The sequence below is a fragment of the Mesoplodon bidens genome (assembly GCF_964165515.1).
Source record: "Mesoplodon bidens genome assembly, chromosome: 14".
Lineage (NCBI taxonomy): Eukaryota > Metazoa > Chordata > Mammalia > Artiodactyla > Ziphiidae > Mesoplodon > Mesoplodon bidens.
In genome coordinates, this window is record NC_138170.1 from 17323632 (window position 1) to 17342057 (window position 18426).

The following is an 18426-nucleotide window of genomic DNA, read 5'->3' on the forward strand; positions in this document are numbered from 1 at the left end:
AGGATGCCGGCAGCTGGGTGTACACCCTTCTCTAGGCAAGAGTCTGGGAAATCTGACACACACACTCCACCCCCTCCTCCACCAGCCCAAAAGGACCTCTGGATAATGGCAGTTGAAGATTCACCAATGAAGTGGCCCTACCAGATCCCCCTCTATTGAAGCTCACAGTTTACAAGCCCCATATGTGTGATGAGCTGTTTAAACAGGAGGAACCTAATTTTTCATTTTAAACCTCACATGACTTTAAAAAACTATATGCTTTGATAAAATTTAAAATAAGACAATGGCAGGCACAGGAGGAGGGAAAGGAAACGTGAAGGAGGGGTATCTAAGCAGAGGGTTTTACTTTTACCTTTTTTATACACAAGATAAATAATTAATAACAGAATTTAAAACAAATCGCTCCCAATCCTAATAAAAGTACATGCCAAAATGGGGTACCTAAAAAATAAAGAGTACTCAACCTGTATATCCATTAACATAGATGGCGACTCCACTAAAAATTGTAGATGAAGCTCCATCCTTCTGTATAGCAGCATCTGATCGAAACTGTTGCTCCAATTTCTGGACCTTGGCAGCCATATACCCACCCTAGAATTAAAGAAAAGGTAAACTAATCACAAAAGTTTTATTTTTCTTCCCACCCTCTCCTTTTTAGAAAGAAATTTATATTTAAAAAATAATAATCAAAAGGCCTTACTCTGTGCTAGTAACCAAGGTAGAAGGATGACATAAGGTATAATGATAAACGTGAACTATAACGCAAGGCAATAAAACAGGCAGGTCAAGGGAGACTTTTCCCTCTGTCAACTCAATGTTTAATAATTCTATCACATTGTTACAATGGTAAAAGTTCCGTTAAAAGAGGGAAAAGGTTAAGTCAAGGTTAATAAGTGTAATGCCACAAAATATTGTTCTTATCTGCAAAATCAAGCAAAAGTTATACCAAAGCTTAAATCAATTAAAAATTTGACAAGTGGTCCGTAAGAATATATTTTGACTGGCTTCCACTATCTTCTGTGTATGGGAAGCTTAAGATTAATAAATTCAAGTAAAATGAAGCAGTTTGACAAACCAGTAAAGTCTTCCATACATGTAGATAAGAATACAATAAATGATTCAGTGGCTAAATTCTGGATCTTATCAAGCTATTTGGTAGTACTACTAATATTCATAACACCAACCTCAAAAAGAATATAAAAACATTATTATTTTTGCTAAAGACCTTGACATATCTATGAATTCAGCCACACCTTTCCTGAACATCGAAATAATTAAGGTTAATCGATTAAGACTATCAATTTTACTTTATCAATAAGGTCTTTAGAATAAAGCTGTAGGTGTCTAGAAGTGGTATATATTTTTTTCCAAAATGGAAATGACTTCATTGTTTTTGATTATTCAAATATTACATGCTGTCAATTTTTTTTAAGAAAATTTAAATTAGCTATGATCCCATTCATTGCTAACATTTTGGGATCTTACTTTCAAAGTTATTTCTGTGCCTCAGAACACAAGAGGTTTTACACAAAGAGGATCATACATAATAACAGTCCTTTATAATACACCCTTTTAGTTAAGGCCATCTTGCCAGCTTAAGAAATATACAGCTAAATGATGGGTGTATACTGTTCCATGATATAGAGATAATCCCCTATTACTGGATATCTACGTTTTTACTGTTTTTCAGTATTATTAGCAATGCTGCAATAAAATTATCATACAATAAGTTCTGTGCACCAGAACATTTATTTCCTCAGGACAAAATTTCTCAAAGTTTAAGCTTTCAATACATTGTGAAAACACAAAGAGTTGGTGTCTAAAGTGATTTACAATTTAGAAAACACCTTCAACCACATTATAAACTAAAAGAAGAATGAAAAATACCTAGACAGTTCAATATAATTATTTTTATTCTTTGAAAACACACCCATTTTTCCCAGTCATTCTCAGCTCGCTTCCTCCATCCACCTCGTCTCATGGTGGAGCTTCTGTATTAGGAGAAGAAAGAAATATATCAATTTCATAACAAAAGGTACTACTAATTGATACCTTATTTCAATATCAAGAAAAATGAGAAATTAAAATAAATTCAAATGTTCAATTCATAAAAGTTCAAAATATACTGAGGAAACTTTTTCCAAAGCATATCATTCTCTGGCTTCCAAGTGAAATTTGTTCCCCCCAAAACTCCTTACAGGTAAGTATCAGCTTTTAATTATAACTATTTAAAATTTTAATTTTAACAGGAAAAACTTTTATGCATTTCTGGGCATCAATCCTAACACCTTCTTACGTAAAACATCACCAAATCCAACTAACATACCGTGCTTACTTGTTAACATTAATTAGTGTTAATGGAACCTAAGAAAACATTTTCCTTCATGCACTACCCTATAATATGGCTCTTAAATTCTGTTTTTGCTATTACATACTGCACACTTAAGAGTACAGTCATAGTGTAATTCATCTATTATGCAAAAATCCTAAAAGAAGTCAATCAAAGCAACTAGGGGACATGATGCAGAAAGACTATCACCAATAATAAATTGGCAAATCTGGCATTCTCCTTAAGGCAACACATGACCAACTATACCATGAAACCACCAAAATGGCTCATCTCAAGTGTCAGCTGGCTTAGTGGTGAGAAAGGTATAAATCAAAGCAGGCATTATATGAAATTCCTTGTGAAGTCAAATTCTTCTAACCCAAATGGCTACATCTTGGGACATGACTGCATTATTCTTCACAAAATTAATATGATCTCCATTTAAGTATTTTTCTTCTAGTAATTATACAGGTTAATATCAAAGGGTTACCATACACCACTGGAGATACATTATCCAAGATAAACTGGCTTTGATATGCTTAAAAAAAATATTTTCTTGAATAACACCTTAACATAGCCACACTTTATCCACACACATCAGCAGATATTTTCTTTCAAATATTTCTATTCTTAGTATATACAGGATTTATAATTTCTCCTTGCTGACTTTATATTAATGATGAATTTTTACTGTCTACTCTTAATAGGTGACTGAAAGACATGCGCAGAGAGTCAGAGTTGAGTCCAACAGAGACACAAGGGGCAGGTGGAAAGGGGTGAGAACAGGAGGCAAAGTGATTAACTCTGATCAGGTGCTGTGGATGCTGGGGGAGAGAAGGGCTGCCTTGCTTTGTTTTGCCTTTCTAAGTTTGACGAAGGTAAGGGCATGGCCACCCTATGTGTTCACCCTGAGTCCCAGGACTGCCATCAGTGCTGTTCAATACTTCTGATTTCAAGAGGCTCACTTTGTCCAGTCCCTCAAGACCTCTCCCTTATCTTAAAGGAGTCTGGGAAATGTGTTAACACACAGTTCTTGACTTCATATAAACTCTGACTCTGCACATCTGCTCTTACAAGTAAAGAGTGTGGGAGTTCTGGCCACTGTACATTAAGAATGCATACTCACAAAAATTATCTGCAACTATTAATCTTTTAAATGAACATAAATTAAAGAATAAAATACATTTAAAAAGTTTAATTCATCTGGCCATCTACTTAAAAGCCTCATTTATTTAAGATCTACCAGGTACCTATTGCAAAAGGCCAATATGAAAATCTTTATCCATAGTTTAATGAGGGTAGAGCAGTATGAAACAAAATCATTTTTAAAAAAACGTTTTAAAGGTTCTTCCCCGATTCCAAAGTAAAACAGCTATCCCAGCCAAATGTTTAAAGTTCTGAAAAGTGAAAGGAATGAAGGACTGAAGATGTAATTTCATCCAATTTCAAAGAATTTGACCTATGTACAGCAAACTCCTATTGGTCCAGGATTCAATTAAGATCAAGAAAAGGAAAAAAGAAATAAACATATTTCATTTTACACATTCAAATTCTACTTTTGAGAAAGTCCCATAACAAACAGTGAACTAGGTAATTTGGACCTACCCTCCCGCTGAAGAGGAGGAAAGCTAGACAAAACATAGTTTTAAAAAACTGCCTCAAGACACAGAAGGCCTAGCAAATAATGAAAAATCCCTGAGCCAAGATTCAGCAGATGACAGAGGAGACCTGCCACCTCACATCACCTCCCCAAACTGGGAGACCCTTTCCCTCTGAGTCATCTGGCAATTCTCAAGGAGTGGCTGAGAACAAACACAGAGCTAAGGCAACAACAGCTAGGGCTCTCTTCCTAGGACACAGCTCTCACACCTGGGCGCAGGACCCCAGGATCAGAGTAAACTGGAGGCAGGCCGACCAGAGTATCCTGTCACAGGTCATCTCAGTCTCTGAAAGCAGATGCAGGTGACCCCGGGCTGCCCCATGAGTGCCCCACGGCACCTGACAGAAGGAAATATGGATCCTCTGAGGATGAGACAACTTCCTAAACTTCATATATTTCTACAAATGAGTTTGCAAATATAGTATCGACTACACAAATAAAAATCACCAGGCACACAAAGAAAGATCACATGAACCAACAGAAAAAAAACAACAACAAACAGACCTACAGAGACTCCAGATATGGAATTTAAGGTAGACTTTAAATTAATCAAGCTTACCCTGCTCAGAGAGGGAAAAGACAAATTTCAGAATATCGCTAAAGAACTGGAATGTATTAGAAATAACTAAACAGTGACTCTAGAATTGAAAGATACAATATTAGAAACTAAGAACTTAATAAATAGATAAAACCAAATAAAAGCATAACTGGGGGCTTCCCTGGTGGCACAGTGCTTGAGAGTCCGCCTGCCAATGCAGGGGACGCAGGTTTGTGCCCCGGTCCGGGAAGATCCCACGTGCCACGGAGTGGCTGGGCCCATGAGCCATGGCCACTGAGCCTGCGCGTCTGGAGCCTGTGCTCCGCGACAGGAGAGGCCACAACAGTGAGAGGCCCGCGTACTGCAAAAAAAAAAAAAAAAAAAAGCATAACTGGAATAAGTCAGAAGAAAATGTCCAGATAAAGCACAAAACGACGGAGAATATGGATGCGAGGAGAAGAGACACAGGGGGTACATGAGAAAGTCTAATTTAAATAAATTGGAGGGAAAGAGGAGAAAAACAGCGTTATATTTAAAGAAATAATGACTAAAACAGTCTAAAACTGATTAAAGATATCAAGCCACAAATTCAAGAAGCCCAATGAGCCCCAAACAGGATAAAATAGAATCTATATCTAGACATATAATAGTAAAACTATGAAAAACTGAAGACAGAAAAAAAAAATCTTAAAAGCTGCCATGGGTAGGAAAATCAGAGATTCCATTCAAAATACTCAAAGGAGCAGCAATTAAACAGACAGCTGTCTTTTCAACAGAAACAACAGAGCAGGAAGACAACAGTGCTGAAAGAATATGATTACTAACTTAGAATTCTAAACCCAGAGAAATATTCAGTCAAGAAAGATGAAATAAAGGCACTTTCAGGCAAATAAAAAGAGGTTAATGCCACCAGCAAACTTGTCTAAAGGAAATTCTAAAGGATATCCCTTAGATAGAAGGAAAACTCTCTTGGGTGAGCGATCAAAAATACAGGAAAAAAAACCCAAAAAGGAAAACAATAAACATCTGGATAAATCAATGTTAAAAACGGACTGAATAAAACTACAATGACAATCAATCTGTTACTGTTTGTAGCATAATACACAGCATACGTGAATCAAAAGATTATGAATAAAAGACTAGGGGTGAGGGACTTGTTTCTAACCCAGGCTCTGCCTCTACCTGGCTCCATTAATCTCTGGTGAATCTCCACCTCTCTGAGTCTCAATTACTATCTTGTCCGGCTCTCTCACTGTCAGACGTTTGGGTAGTTGACTACTAGAGTTCCCCTTGGTGCTCCACAGAAGACACACGGAAGAACTATTGTCAGAAACCAAACATAAAAAATTAAAACTACTGTATTCGGGCTTCCCTCGTGGCGCAGTGGTTGAGAGTCTGCCTGCCGAGGCAGGGGACACAGGTTCATGCCCCGGTCCGGGAAGATCCCACATGCCGCGGAGCGGCTGGGCCCGTGGGCCGTGGCCGCTGAGCCTGCGCGTCCAGAGCCTGTGCTCCGCAACGGGAGAGGCCACAGCAGTGAGAGGCCCGCGTACAGCAAAAAAAAAAAAAAAAAAAAAAAAAAAACTATTCACATACGTTAGTAATGTACTTCAATTTCAGAAATTTGATTATGTAACAACTTTGATGTTCTACATGTTTATTTATATTTTAAAAAATGTATCCCAGAGAAGATTTAAGGCAGCGTGTCCTATCAAATCCATTTAAATAATCTATATATAGATTAAGATGGCCTATGACAATGGATCAGGGGTAAAAACCTAACTGTAAAACTGGTCTTTGCTGAGTATGAGGAGTAGCAATTAATCAGCCTTGTCACTGCTGGATGACATCAGTTGTGTAACTTTCTTCTGTCCAACAGCAGATGCTAGATAGTTCAGTTAGGGTTAGGGTTGTAACCCTAACCCTACACAATGTTCCAAATTACAATGTATCCTCTTGACTAACCCTGCTCACTAAAAAGAGAATGCCCTTTAACAACAAGCCATCCAATTATCAAGCCAGACTTGCAAATAAAAATTGCCTTCTAGGTTTCAGATGAAACTCTTGCAGACTGGGTTCCCAGTCTAGTTCCACAGTGCGAGATGGCCTTGAGGAAAGTGACAAACATTTCACAGACAGTAATTCATAACCTAAAATAACCTACTAACCCGTCTTATCCAAGCATTAATGTAGAAGCCAACTTCTGGGTTTTTAAAAATTAGTTTAAAAAATGGATAAAGAATGAATTCATGTATGCAAAAGTACCCTGATTCCCAGCATTTAGGGTAGTCCCTGAATAAACATTAGCTACTACTATACAAATCTACCCTGCTAGGCCACAGAGTGAAAATCAAATGAGACCACCTATGTGGAAACGGTTTGAAGACTATAAAATACAAACATTGTTATTTTAAATAAGCTATCTGTGGTCTACAACACAATAGATTCAGTGACTCAAGACCTGGGCTCTAACGCCAGCCCAACTGCGCTGCCTGGCTGCATGACCTGGGATGAGTCCAACAGCACCGTGGACTCCTCAGCTATAAAACAAAGTCTGCTTAGTGCTGCTCGGAATCCCACGGGCTGTGAACTGTAGTCAGGGAGGATGTGCGGGAGGAAACAAGAGCTGGGGGTAAAAACAGCAAGCAGGGACGACGGTTCCATTCCCTAAACCCACTGCAACTTTAGCAACCCTGCTTTTATAAGTTTCAGATTACTTGGGGTCTGATTAAGATAGTCTTAAAAGAAAAAGCTCAAATTGAAAAAGACTGAGGGACTTCCCGGGCGGTCCAGTGGTTAAGAATCGTCTTGCAATGCAGGGGACGCCGGTTCAATCCCTGGTCAGGGAACGAAGATCCCACATGCCGTGGGGCAACTAGAGAGCCCGTGCAACGCAACTACTGAGCCCATGCGCTCTGGAGCCCACACACGGCAACAAAGAGCCTGCGTGCTGCAACTAAAGATGCTGTGTGCTGCAACTAAGACCCGATGCAGCCATAAATTAATTAATTAAATTTTTTTAAAAAAAGGATTGAAACCAAAACCAATGAACTAAAAACTAAGTCTAAAGACTTCGGCTCTGTTCTGTGTTCCTACATGTGACTCTACAAAATGGGCTGGATATGTCACAGCCCTTGAAAGGTTCTAAGCTGAACGCACCTATACCTATTAGGCCTCAAGTAATGAAATTAGAAAGACACCACATGAGAAGCATCAGTGCAGTCCCACCCCGCCCCCCATGTCTACACAGAACAGCAGGTGCCAGAGGAGGCAAGTGCAAGGCAAACAGGAGAGCAGCTCTGTGAGCCCAGGGGCTCTGGGTGCCCACAATGCAAAAGATTTCCTGACTCTCCCATGCTCTCCACAGGGATGTTCAAAACGCTATGAAGAGTGTCAGGAAGATCCTGCTTACTAAAAACTATATGGAAATTACTGATGCACACTTTCCCACAACTCAATTTCATATCTGCTGGCACACACTGTCACCAGTTCACTCTGGACTTCCAATGTGCATCTTAAGAGGTTAGTCAAATCCGACTAAAAAGAACTTCATTCTGTCTTCTTTACTATGATTACTGGTGGATTTTCACATCTCCCCACAGAAGGATACTAATCACCGAGAAATCATTTTCATGCAAAAGTGCTATTTATCTATTTGTTATAGAATTATTAACATTGTAAGGTTCTGAACAGTTCATCACACATCAGAAAAATTCCCACTACATACCCAGAAAATGCCCAAATACATATTCGTCAGTGTTAATCTGTTGCTTTCATATTCATAACTCTCAAGTATATTGACTATTAAGTAATGAAACTGAGTGGCTTTTATTCAGTCTCATTAATCTAGCCATATGTACATGTATGGGTTTATCTTATCTTCATTTAACAGTTACTTAAGAAATAGTTGCTGACTGTCGGTGGGAATGTAAATTGATACAGCCACTATGGAGAACAGTATGGAGGTTCCTTAAAAAACTGAAAATAGAACTACCATATGACCCAGCAATCCCACTACTGGGCATATACCCTGAGAAAACCATAACTGAAAAAGATACATGCACCCCAATGTTCATTGCAGCTCTATTTACAATAGCCAGGACATGGAAGCAACCTAAGTGTCCATCGACAGATGAATGGATAAAAATGCAGCACATAAATACAATGGAATATTACTCAGCCATAAAAAGAAACGAAATTGAGTTATTTGTAGTGAGGTGGGTGGACCTAGAGTCTGTCATACAGAGTGAAGTAAGTCAGAAAGAGAAAAACAAATACCGTATGCTAACACCTATATATGGAATCTAAAAAAAAAAAAAAGTTCTGAAGAACCTAGGGGCAGGACAGGACTAAAGACACAGACGTAGAGAATCGACTTGAGGACACGGGGAAGGGGAAGCTGGGACGAAGTGAGAGAGTGGCATGAACACATATACACTACCAAGTGTAAAACAGATAGCTAGTGGGAAGCAGCTGCATAGCACAGGGAGATCAGCTGGGTGCTTTGTGACCACCTAGAGGGGTGGGATAGGGAAGGTGGGAGGGAGACGCAAGAGGGAGGAGATATGGGGATGTATGTATATGTGTAGCTGATTCACTTTGTTATACAGCAGAAACCAACACACCATTGTAAAGCAATTATACTCCAATAAAGATGTTAAATAAATAAATAAATAAATGGGCCACACTCTTCAAAATGTTAAAAAATAAAAGTAAACAAGAAAAAAAAATTATGAGGAAAAAAAAGAAATAGTTGCTGAATGAACTGGAATACAGAAATGAATACACAATGGAAGAATGAATGTGCACATTATGGTAGCATACTCATCCTTGAATGCGACGCAAATGCAGAGAAAACAGCACGCAGCCACACAGACCATCACCAGGCAAGGCCAAAATAAAGCAAGTTTACTTGCAACTCCCACCACATCGCCGCTCAACACCTCTTTTTTCCTTCTTCAGGGCCTCCTTCTCTACCTTAGTTAGCTGTCAATTCTCTGCTAACAATTAAGAAACTGCTTAATAACTGGCTTAAGGTATGACCCATCCCAGGGACCTGTGTATTTAAAAGGACTTCTCTAGGACCATTCAATGGGGGAAAGCACCGTCTTTTTGACAAATGAAGTTGGGAAAACTGGATATCCACAGGCAAAAGAATAAAGTTGGACCCTTATCGTACACCACACGCAAAAATTAACTGAAAATGGATCAAAGACCTAAATGTAAGACCTAAAACTATGAAGCTCTTAGAAGAAAACATAGGGGAAAGCTTCATGACACTGGATTTGGCAATGATTTCTTGGATGACACCAAAGCATAGGCAACAAAAGAAAAAAATTAATTGGACTATACCAAAATTTTAAAATGTGCATCAAAAAGGCACAATCAACTGAGCAAAAGGCAACTCACAGAATGAGAGAAGATATTTTAAAACATCTACCTGAAAAGGGACTAATATCCAGAATATATAAAGAAGTGCTACAACTTAACAATAAAAAACAAATACACTGATAAAAAATGGACAAAAAATTTAAATAGACATCTCTTTAAAGAAAATATACAAATGGCCATTAAGCCTATGAAAAGATGCTTAACATCACTAAACATTAGATAAATGCAACTTGAAACCACAATGAGATACCATCTCATACCCATTAGGATGGCTACAATCAAAAAAAAAAAAAACAGAAAATAAGTGTTAACGTGCATGTGAAAAAACTGGAACTCTTGTGCACTGCTGGTGGGAATGTAAAATGGTGTAGCCATTATGGAAAATGCTACGGTGGTTCCTAAAAAAATTAGAAATAGCACTGCCATGTGATCCAGCAATTCCACTTCTGGGTACATACCCAAAAGGCTTGAAAGCAAGGTCTCAAGATATTTGTACACCCATGTTCACAGCAGCATTATTCTCAAACGCCAAAAGATAGAAGCAACCCAAGTGTCTACTGATGGATGAACGGATAGACAAAGTGTGGTATATACATAAAGTGGAACACTATTCAGCCTTAAAAAGGAAGTTAGTATTAAAAAAATAAATAAAATAAAATTCAAAAATTCAAAAAAAAAAAAGGAAGGTAATTCCAACAAATGCTGCAACATGGACGGACCTCAAGGGCATTATGCTAAGTGAAATAAGCCAGTCACAAAAAGACAAATGCCATATTATTCCACCTATATAAGGTATCTAGAGTGGTAAGATTCATAGAGACAGAAAGCAGAATGGTGGCTGCCAGGGGCTGGGAGGACAGGGAGCTACTGTTCAACGGGTACAATTTCAGTTATGCGAGGTGAAAAGCATTCTGGGAAGACAGATGGTGGTGATGGTTACACAACAATGTGAACATACTAAATGCCACACTTAAAAATGGTGAAGATGGTAAATTGTATGTTATATGCATTTTACCACAATTAAAACTTTTTAAAATATATTTTTAAAAATAAGCAAAGAAAGTTTAAAAAAAGGACTCTGACACTGGCAACTGGGTTCACAGGGACTGGCTAGCTGCAGGGAAGGGGGTAACCGGGATGTCCACTTAGGATACAAAGCTCAGAAGCAGGCTGTTCTTCTCCAGGACACTTGTGTAGCACATCTGGGATTTTTTCCTGGGGAGGGCAGTGGGAGGCCACGTGCAAAACTAATTTACTAGGACCAAGTATCCTCCTCACGAGACTGACAAAGTAAACAAAGTGCTAGGACACAGTCACTGACAGTTTAACAAAGCTGCTCCACCGGGCTCTCATCTGTCCTTAAATGCTAAAGGCTTCGACACAGATAAACAGCTGTTTGAGGTTTTGTTTTGGTTCAACCTTAGAGACCATCATTGTTTAAGGCTATAGTTCTCAGACCACTGAAGTTATTAGAGCACAATGGAGATTCTTGAATTCCAAAACCTAGGGAAGCAGAACCTTCTTCTAGACCCACCCACATACTAGTCAGGTTTTGACTTTGAAGAGACTTTCACCAAGGTATTAAAAACCACAATCAGACACCTGTGTGCAGGACATTATTATGCCTTTGTGACAATCTTCTGTCTTCACCATATACTGGTTTTTAGGGATTCTAAACCGAGCTGACACTTTAAATACAGCATGTATTTATTTCATGTCTTTAAAATACCTTTGAAAAACGTAAACATAAAATGTCAAGATATGTAGACCAAATACTACTCCTAGTCTAAGAGAACCCTTAAAAAAATTTTTTTAACCTGGTCTCTTCACCTTCAGTATACTGAAGCATTTTCCTATTATCAATTTGTTTATGCACAGTTAAACAATTCCTGTACTATATGATACCATTTTGATCAACACCAAACACAGACTTCAAAGAACTTTAACCCACCAAATAAAAGGGGCTACAATATACACAGCACTCTCTAAACAACAAATTATACATGTCGGTACTGAAGCCTTTTCTAGAACTGAGTCTGATCTATCTTTTCTTGAGGCATTCTCTATTATCCTCCAAATTCATGATTTGTGTTTATACGCTGCTTTGCGTGTTTTCGGTATTCAGTCTTGTTAAGTGTTCCTTTTCAAAAATAGTTTTTCCTTCTCGATTTATAAAAGCACTATATGCTTACTGCAGAAAACTGAGAAAATGCAGGAAACAGAAAAGGGAAGGGAAAATTACCATATTCCCACCTTCTTTTAAAAAATTCACCTGTTGACTGACACTTTACATTTCCTGTTTTTCAGTACTCCTTAAATTTTTAAAATTTAAATTTTAAAAATTTCAACACACCACTATATCTTACATTTCCATAGTGCTTTTATTTTTCCAAGGGGTCCTTACATACCCTATTTACCTTGACAACACATCCATGGAGTAGGCAGGCCAAATACTAGCTATTTTGCACACAGGCGCCTTCTAGGGTAGAAGGGCTAAGATAAAATGTCTGATAAGGCCGCACGGCCGGTTTGTGATACAAAAGCACATTTACCTTGTACAAACCTATGTCTCCAAATCTTCAGTGGAGAAACGAACAATGCTATCAGTATAATAAACTCCTGAAAAGAACACTTCTACTGAATTGAACTAGCCTAATACAATTCAACAAAACAGATGCTTCGACCCTAGCACCTGTCTGGGTCAGAAACAGTAGCTGCCATACATGCGACGGAAGGACTAAGGAGGAAAACAGGTCCAACAAACAGCTTGCATCTAGACCCCAACTGTACATGTCCATACTCATGAGAAGTAGAGACCCAGAGACACTACCAACTTTAACTGACCTTTTAAGCAGTCAGATCTTAGTTCTTTCATGTGTGGATAGAGGTGGACCTGGCAAACTCTAGTCTCTTGCAGTTTTTTAAATGTATGATTCTATATATCTATCCATTTTTTAAAAAGGCTTTTAAGATGAAAGTACACATATTATGCTACTCTGTCAAAAAAATCAAAGGCTATGCACAGATGTGGCTATACAGTAAAGAATTAACCCTGCTCAAAGAGGGGTCTGGCCTTTACTCTTGGAATGCCCTGCCTGACAAATGTCTGTTTATGTAGGGGCTAAGAGTCACTCCAGATAGTCTAACAATGGGATTTGTGATTTACGGTGGAGGCTTTGGACCATGCACTACCAACCTTCTGAGAGGCTGGAGACGGAAGGTCAACCTCATCTATTTGACCAAACTCCAATAAAAACCCTGGACACTAAGGCTTAGGTGAGCTCCCCTGGTTGGCAATACTTCATGGGCATTGTCAGTTGTCATTAACGGAAGTCACCTCCATCCCAGATTCCTGTGGTGATGACAACTCAAAGTTCCACACGTGGACCTCTCCTGTGTGCCCCATGCTTTTGGCTGGTTTTAACCTGTAACCTTTCACTGTAATAAATCATAACCACGAGCACAACAGCTTTCAAGAGTTCTCAGTCCTTCCAGTGAATTACTGAACGTAAGGGTGGTCTTGGGGATCCCCAAACTCTGGAGTGGCAGAATGACAACTGTCCCCTAGTGTTCAGTCTCCCTTTCTTTTAGTAAAAGAACACCTCTCCCACCCCCTCTTAGTGGGGAGCAGGGTTGCCAAGAGGCTACATTTCCTCAGCTCCTTTAAATCAGGAGTGGCCACGTGATTAAGTTCTGGCCAATGAGATGCGAGCAGAGTAACGTATACAAAAATCTGTGCCATGTATCCTTAAAGGAAGCTGTTTACTTTTTTTGGAATGCAGCTGTGAGGTAACTTGGCTTCAACCAAGAGAATAAAGACAATACCCTAGCGGATGGCTAAGCAAACAGAAGGAACCTGGGCACCCGAATGACCTAAAACAAGCAGGAGTTCATCAGCTGTGAACCGCCACCCCCATCACAGCGGAGAGAGCTACTTCATCACTCTCTGCATCACTGCGCTCTCAAGTCTCTGTCACAGCTTTGCACCGTGGTACCTGGTTAGCCTGCACCCTAATGAACCTAAGTGGATTTCACTGTTTTCATATTATGACTTAGAGTCAGTTATTTCAATAAATGACACAGAAATAAAAGGAGAGACAAGCAATAAGATACATAAGAAAAATGTCTGGATACACAGGCATCCTCCACTTTTCAAAAGCTTACTTTGCACTGCTTCGCTCTTACGGAAGACCTACATTAGTACCTGTTTCCGCTAACCAAAAGAAACCCCAAGATGATTTTCACTTTTACAAAACAAAAAGGGCAAAGCAAAAACAGCATTCAGCCTGTCTTACAGCAGCCTGCTGCAGAGGGAGCGTGCACCCCGAGCACCTTGGTACCGCCCAGTCCTTGCCCGGGAACCTTGCTCAGCATCTCAGCATCAAAAGCCCCTATGGTTTTGGACTGTGTCACTGTCTGTGAGCACCTGTGCTTTATCTTAGTTTATTCTGTGCATCCGTTAGCAAGGTGAGTCCTACGGTAATGGTTTCTTTGCTTTTGACCATTTTGGCTTAAGAAAGGTTTCACAGGAACACTCTACTTCCAGGTAGCAGGGGAAACCTGTATTAAAACTGAAAATGCGGGCTTCCCTGGTGGCACAGTGGTTGAGAGTCCGCCTGCCGATGCATGGGACATGGGTTCGTGCCCCGGTCCGGGAGGATCCCACATGCCGCGGAGCGGCTGGGCCCGTGAGCCATGGCCGCTGAGCCTGCGCGTCCGGAGCCTGTGCTCTGCAACAGGAGAGGCCACAGCAGTGAGAGGCCCGCGTACCGCAAAAAAAAAAACAAAACCGAAAATGCATAACATCTGTAATGTCCCAGTTTGAGGCTGATCTTATTAAAGCAAATGTTCTATCCCAAACAATTTAATATAACAAATTTCTCTCTATCCTCTTGGTTCTTCGTAACAATGAAAATACGCACCCCTCCCCCGCTGCAAATGACTGATCCAACAAAATCAGTCATTTGAAAACAAGCGGAAGGAGGCGTTCTAAAAGAATCACTAATACATTTCTTCCCTGTAATTATAGATTTCCATAGATGGGAAAGGAAATGAAGACACCGTTTTAATAAAGTACAAAGAACCTCCTTCTCTGGCTTTCCAGGGTGCGGCAAGATGAACTCCTATCGCTCATTAGGTGTCTCCACCAGGATGTCCCACGTGCATCTCAAAGTCAGCATGTCCAAAAGTAGGGATCAGGCTACAGAGGAAAAGAAAAGAATATTCTGGAGATAATATGATAAAAAAAGAGTCTATAAGAGGGAGGAAAAAGCCAGTGATCTTCACTAAGGAGAGGCAGCACAGTCTCATAGGAAAGCCAAAGGGTTATCTGAAGAAAAGTTCAAGGTTGCAATAAATCAAAGACTCCAAAGGCCACAGCAGAAGTAAACAGGGACAGAACTCAGCTAGAGAATAAAGGAGGTAACATCAAAGAAGAGGGGGCTGTATCCTGAGCAGGGGTGCTCATTCTTGAGCCTTCACCAGTATCACTTAGAGGGCTTGTTAAACTCATTACTGACCAGGGGATTTTTGCAGAATCTAATGCCCGTGGCCGGCAGTTTTTATGTTGGCTGGCCAAAAATTAATTCCGTTATTTCACTAACACTTTGTGGGTTTATTACATTCAATAGTTATACCCTACACACCTGTAAAGTCTTCTAATTTTTGTGAAATGTTGTCTTCAATCCACTCTTCTGTGGAAGAAAAGGAGCCCTCTCCAACATCATGAGCTTCATTTTCACTTTCCGTATCAGAATCAATCACTAAGTTTTTTTTTTGTCTTTTTGTTGCTCTAATATTCACATCGTCTGAATCAGAACTATATTCTGAAGAACTATCATCTTCTGAGACATTAGTATATAGGTTGCTCGGACAATCAGAGAGTATATCTGCATAAAATTCACTGAAAAATTCTTCTTCACTCAAAATTTTGCAATACATCATTTTTGAAAATTTTACGTTTATAATATACACAAGGTTGGAACAAAAACCTAAAGGAGCAAAATGTGAATGATAATGACAGTCATAAGTTGTATAATGAACCCTTGATCAATTTTAAGCTCCAACAACTTCGCATGGTGATGTTAATTGCATCACTCTCTAAAAATGTACTGATATGTCTCCGGTCAATAATGTGTTAAAATCGACTGCTGGGCCCCAACTCCAAGTTTCTCATTTTGTAGGTCAGGAGTGGGGCTGGGAATTTGTGTTTCTAAAAAGTTCCCAGGTAATGCTGATGCTGCTGGCGTGAGGCACGTACGTTGAGAACCACCAATTTTGCCTGTAGTGTATGTACCTAGAGTGGTCACCGAGAACAGAGACAAGGACCGGAGAAGTTCAGAGGTAATGAGACAGTATACTATGCAGAAAGAATGCTGTTACAATGTGCAGTCGTAGAAAGAATTTCACAACGGGCGTAAAGGCAACTCCCCAGTTGGTCTGGGAGGGAGATCTCTCCTGTCCTTTGCCTCCCACTCCCTCTCCCCCCAAATCCCAGGTCTGATCTAACAGGTTACTCCATATTCACTGAGTATTTACTGTAATTTGCAGTTTTCAAGATGAGCAAAGTGTAAACCACAATCCAAAGTTACCTGTTAGAGAAGAAAGATTTGCACAGAACTACAATCAGAAGCCAACATTAGAGGCACTGGCAAAACACAACAGACCACACAGAAGACAGCAGTAAAGCTCACCTTGGAGACGAGATCCAAGAAGGCTTCACTGCAAAGGCGGATCTGAGCTGAGGGCAGTGAGTAGGATTTGAACGGGCAGAGGGGAGTGAGGGGGTGAATTCAAGAAGGAAATTCATGAGCAAAAACATCAAAGAGAAAAAGATGTTTAAGGCAGCATTCTGGGGCTGACACAGAGACAGTGATAGATGAACTAACAAGGTAGCTGAGGGAGTGTAACAGAAGGCCCCAAATATCATACTAAGAAGTTTGAACCGTCCTTTGTGAAATTCAGGACAGGAAGTGTGAACTTGTTTATATAAATGATGGGGGATGGGATGGCTGCACACAGATGGGAAAGGTTCTGGCTCCCGAGCCTCATCTGCACCAAGATTTATTGACGTGTCTCGGCAGGAGTCATCATCTCATGTATTGCATCCACACAGTGCGTTGGATCTCCAAACTCACAAGGTAAACGGGCATACATGGCGGCATACAACTAAAAACAAACCCTTCTGAGTAACGGCAATTCAAACAATATGGTCAAACTCACTCTTTTCTAGATCAGCTATCAGTTCCATCTGTCACGAATCTCTTTTCTCACAAATCCTTATGGTAAATGTAACTGCAAGTGAAAATAGAGTAGAATGTTGAAGAAACTGCCACTGCATTACCTTCTGGCCTCTCTTCCCTTGCTTCATGCCCAGAACCCCCTATCATATATTAAAAACAACAACAACAAAAAACCCACTACTTTTTAGGATGATATGACATTTTAAGGAGATGCTACATTCTTCAACAGACGCTTAGAAGTCATCATTATGTAGCACTCTATGCCTGAATTAATAGACGCTAATTCTGAGAAACACTCAGTGAGCTCCAAGAGAATGTAATAACCTTTAAGTGACAATCAGAAGTAAGATTTTCTACTGGGCATAAGCAATATGCAAAAAAACATTATTAACCTTCAACACTGTAAACTTGAACAGCTAGTAACTTCAACTCAAGATCTAAAATTCAAAGTGGCAACTAAGTTACTGCAACATTTTTTACAGCTCTAACAACAAATACATGATCAACACCTCCACCTTCATTAAGTTTAGATTTCCTTTCAGTTAACAGTAGTAATAACCTAAGCCTAAAATTACGAACTCAAAAAGAAATACCAAAATCAAACTTTTTGAGCCAAAATTATTGTGCTTTTAAAAAAATACCAAAAAGTCTGTAGTTTATAACCCTACCTACAACACAATTTACATAAAAAAAAAATTTCACTCAAATGAACATCAACCCAGGTTTCAAATACTATTATACTGATAAAAAAAAACCACTATAATTTTCAACAGAAGGCAATCTTTCTACATACATATTCAAATGCAACCTGCTCCAATTTTTAGTATGCTGGAGATCTCTGAGCTACTACTACAGAGGTGTGTTCTAGTTTGAACTGTAACAATTGTGCATCTGTTCTCACCTCCTCAGCTACTGTTCTCTAATGAACAGTGTGGCTGGCCTTTGTCCCTGGTTCTTGGGAGACTCTAAACCCTTGGAATTTCACAACTGATAGGAGTCTCCTTGTTATCCATGGTGGACCCCTGGGACGCATCTTTTTATTAACAGGTGACTCCCAGTAAGCCCCTCATTTCAAGATGGGGCTAGCCATGCTGGAAAGGCCAACCAAGTGATTAGAGGGTTGGCTTTGAGCCACATGCTATCAGCCTGACCTCCTGGAAAAGGTAGGGGTTTGGAGATGAAATTCGACCTTGTGGCCCATGACTCAATCAATCGTGCCAATGTAATAAAAATCCAATAAAAACTCTGGACCCTGAGGCTTGGGTGA

General features: G+C 39.6%; 1 protein-coding gene across 9 annotated transcripts in view; it reads right to left on the reverse strand.

Annotated features, from left to right (window-relative positions):
- The window catches only part of REV1 (REV1 DNA directed polymerase), an 81906-nt gene that overhangs the window by 56230 nt on the left and 7250 nt on the right, over window positions 1-18426 (reverse strand). For 4 of the 9 annotated variants that reach the window (XM_081254691.1, XM_081254692.1, XM_081254693.1 and 1 more), the window contains 3 exons: window positions 15003-15118; window positions 1931-1991; window positions 465-591 (listed from right to left, as the gene is read on the reverse strand). In XM_081254691.1, coding sequence (XP_081110817.1) covers window positions 465-591; window positions 1931-1991; window positions 15003-15052 — 238 coding nt within the window. In that variant the 5' untranslated portion in view covers window positions 15053-15118. Of the gene's footprint in view, window positions 1-464; window positions 592-1930; window positions 1992-15002; window positions 15119-17139; window positions 17212-18426 lie in introns of all 9 variants that reach the window. The other 5 variants (XM_081254694.1, XM_081254697.1, XM_081254695.1 and 2 more) reach the window with 2 other exon arrangements.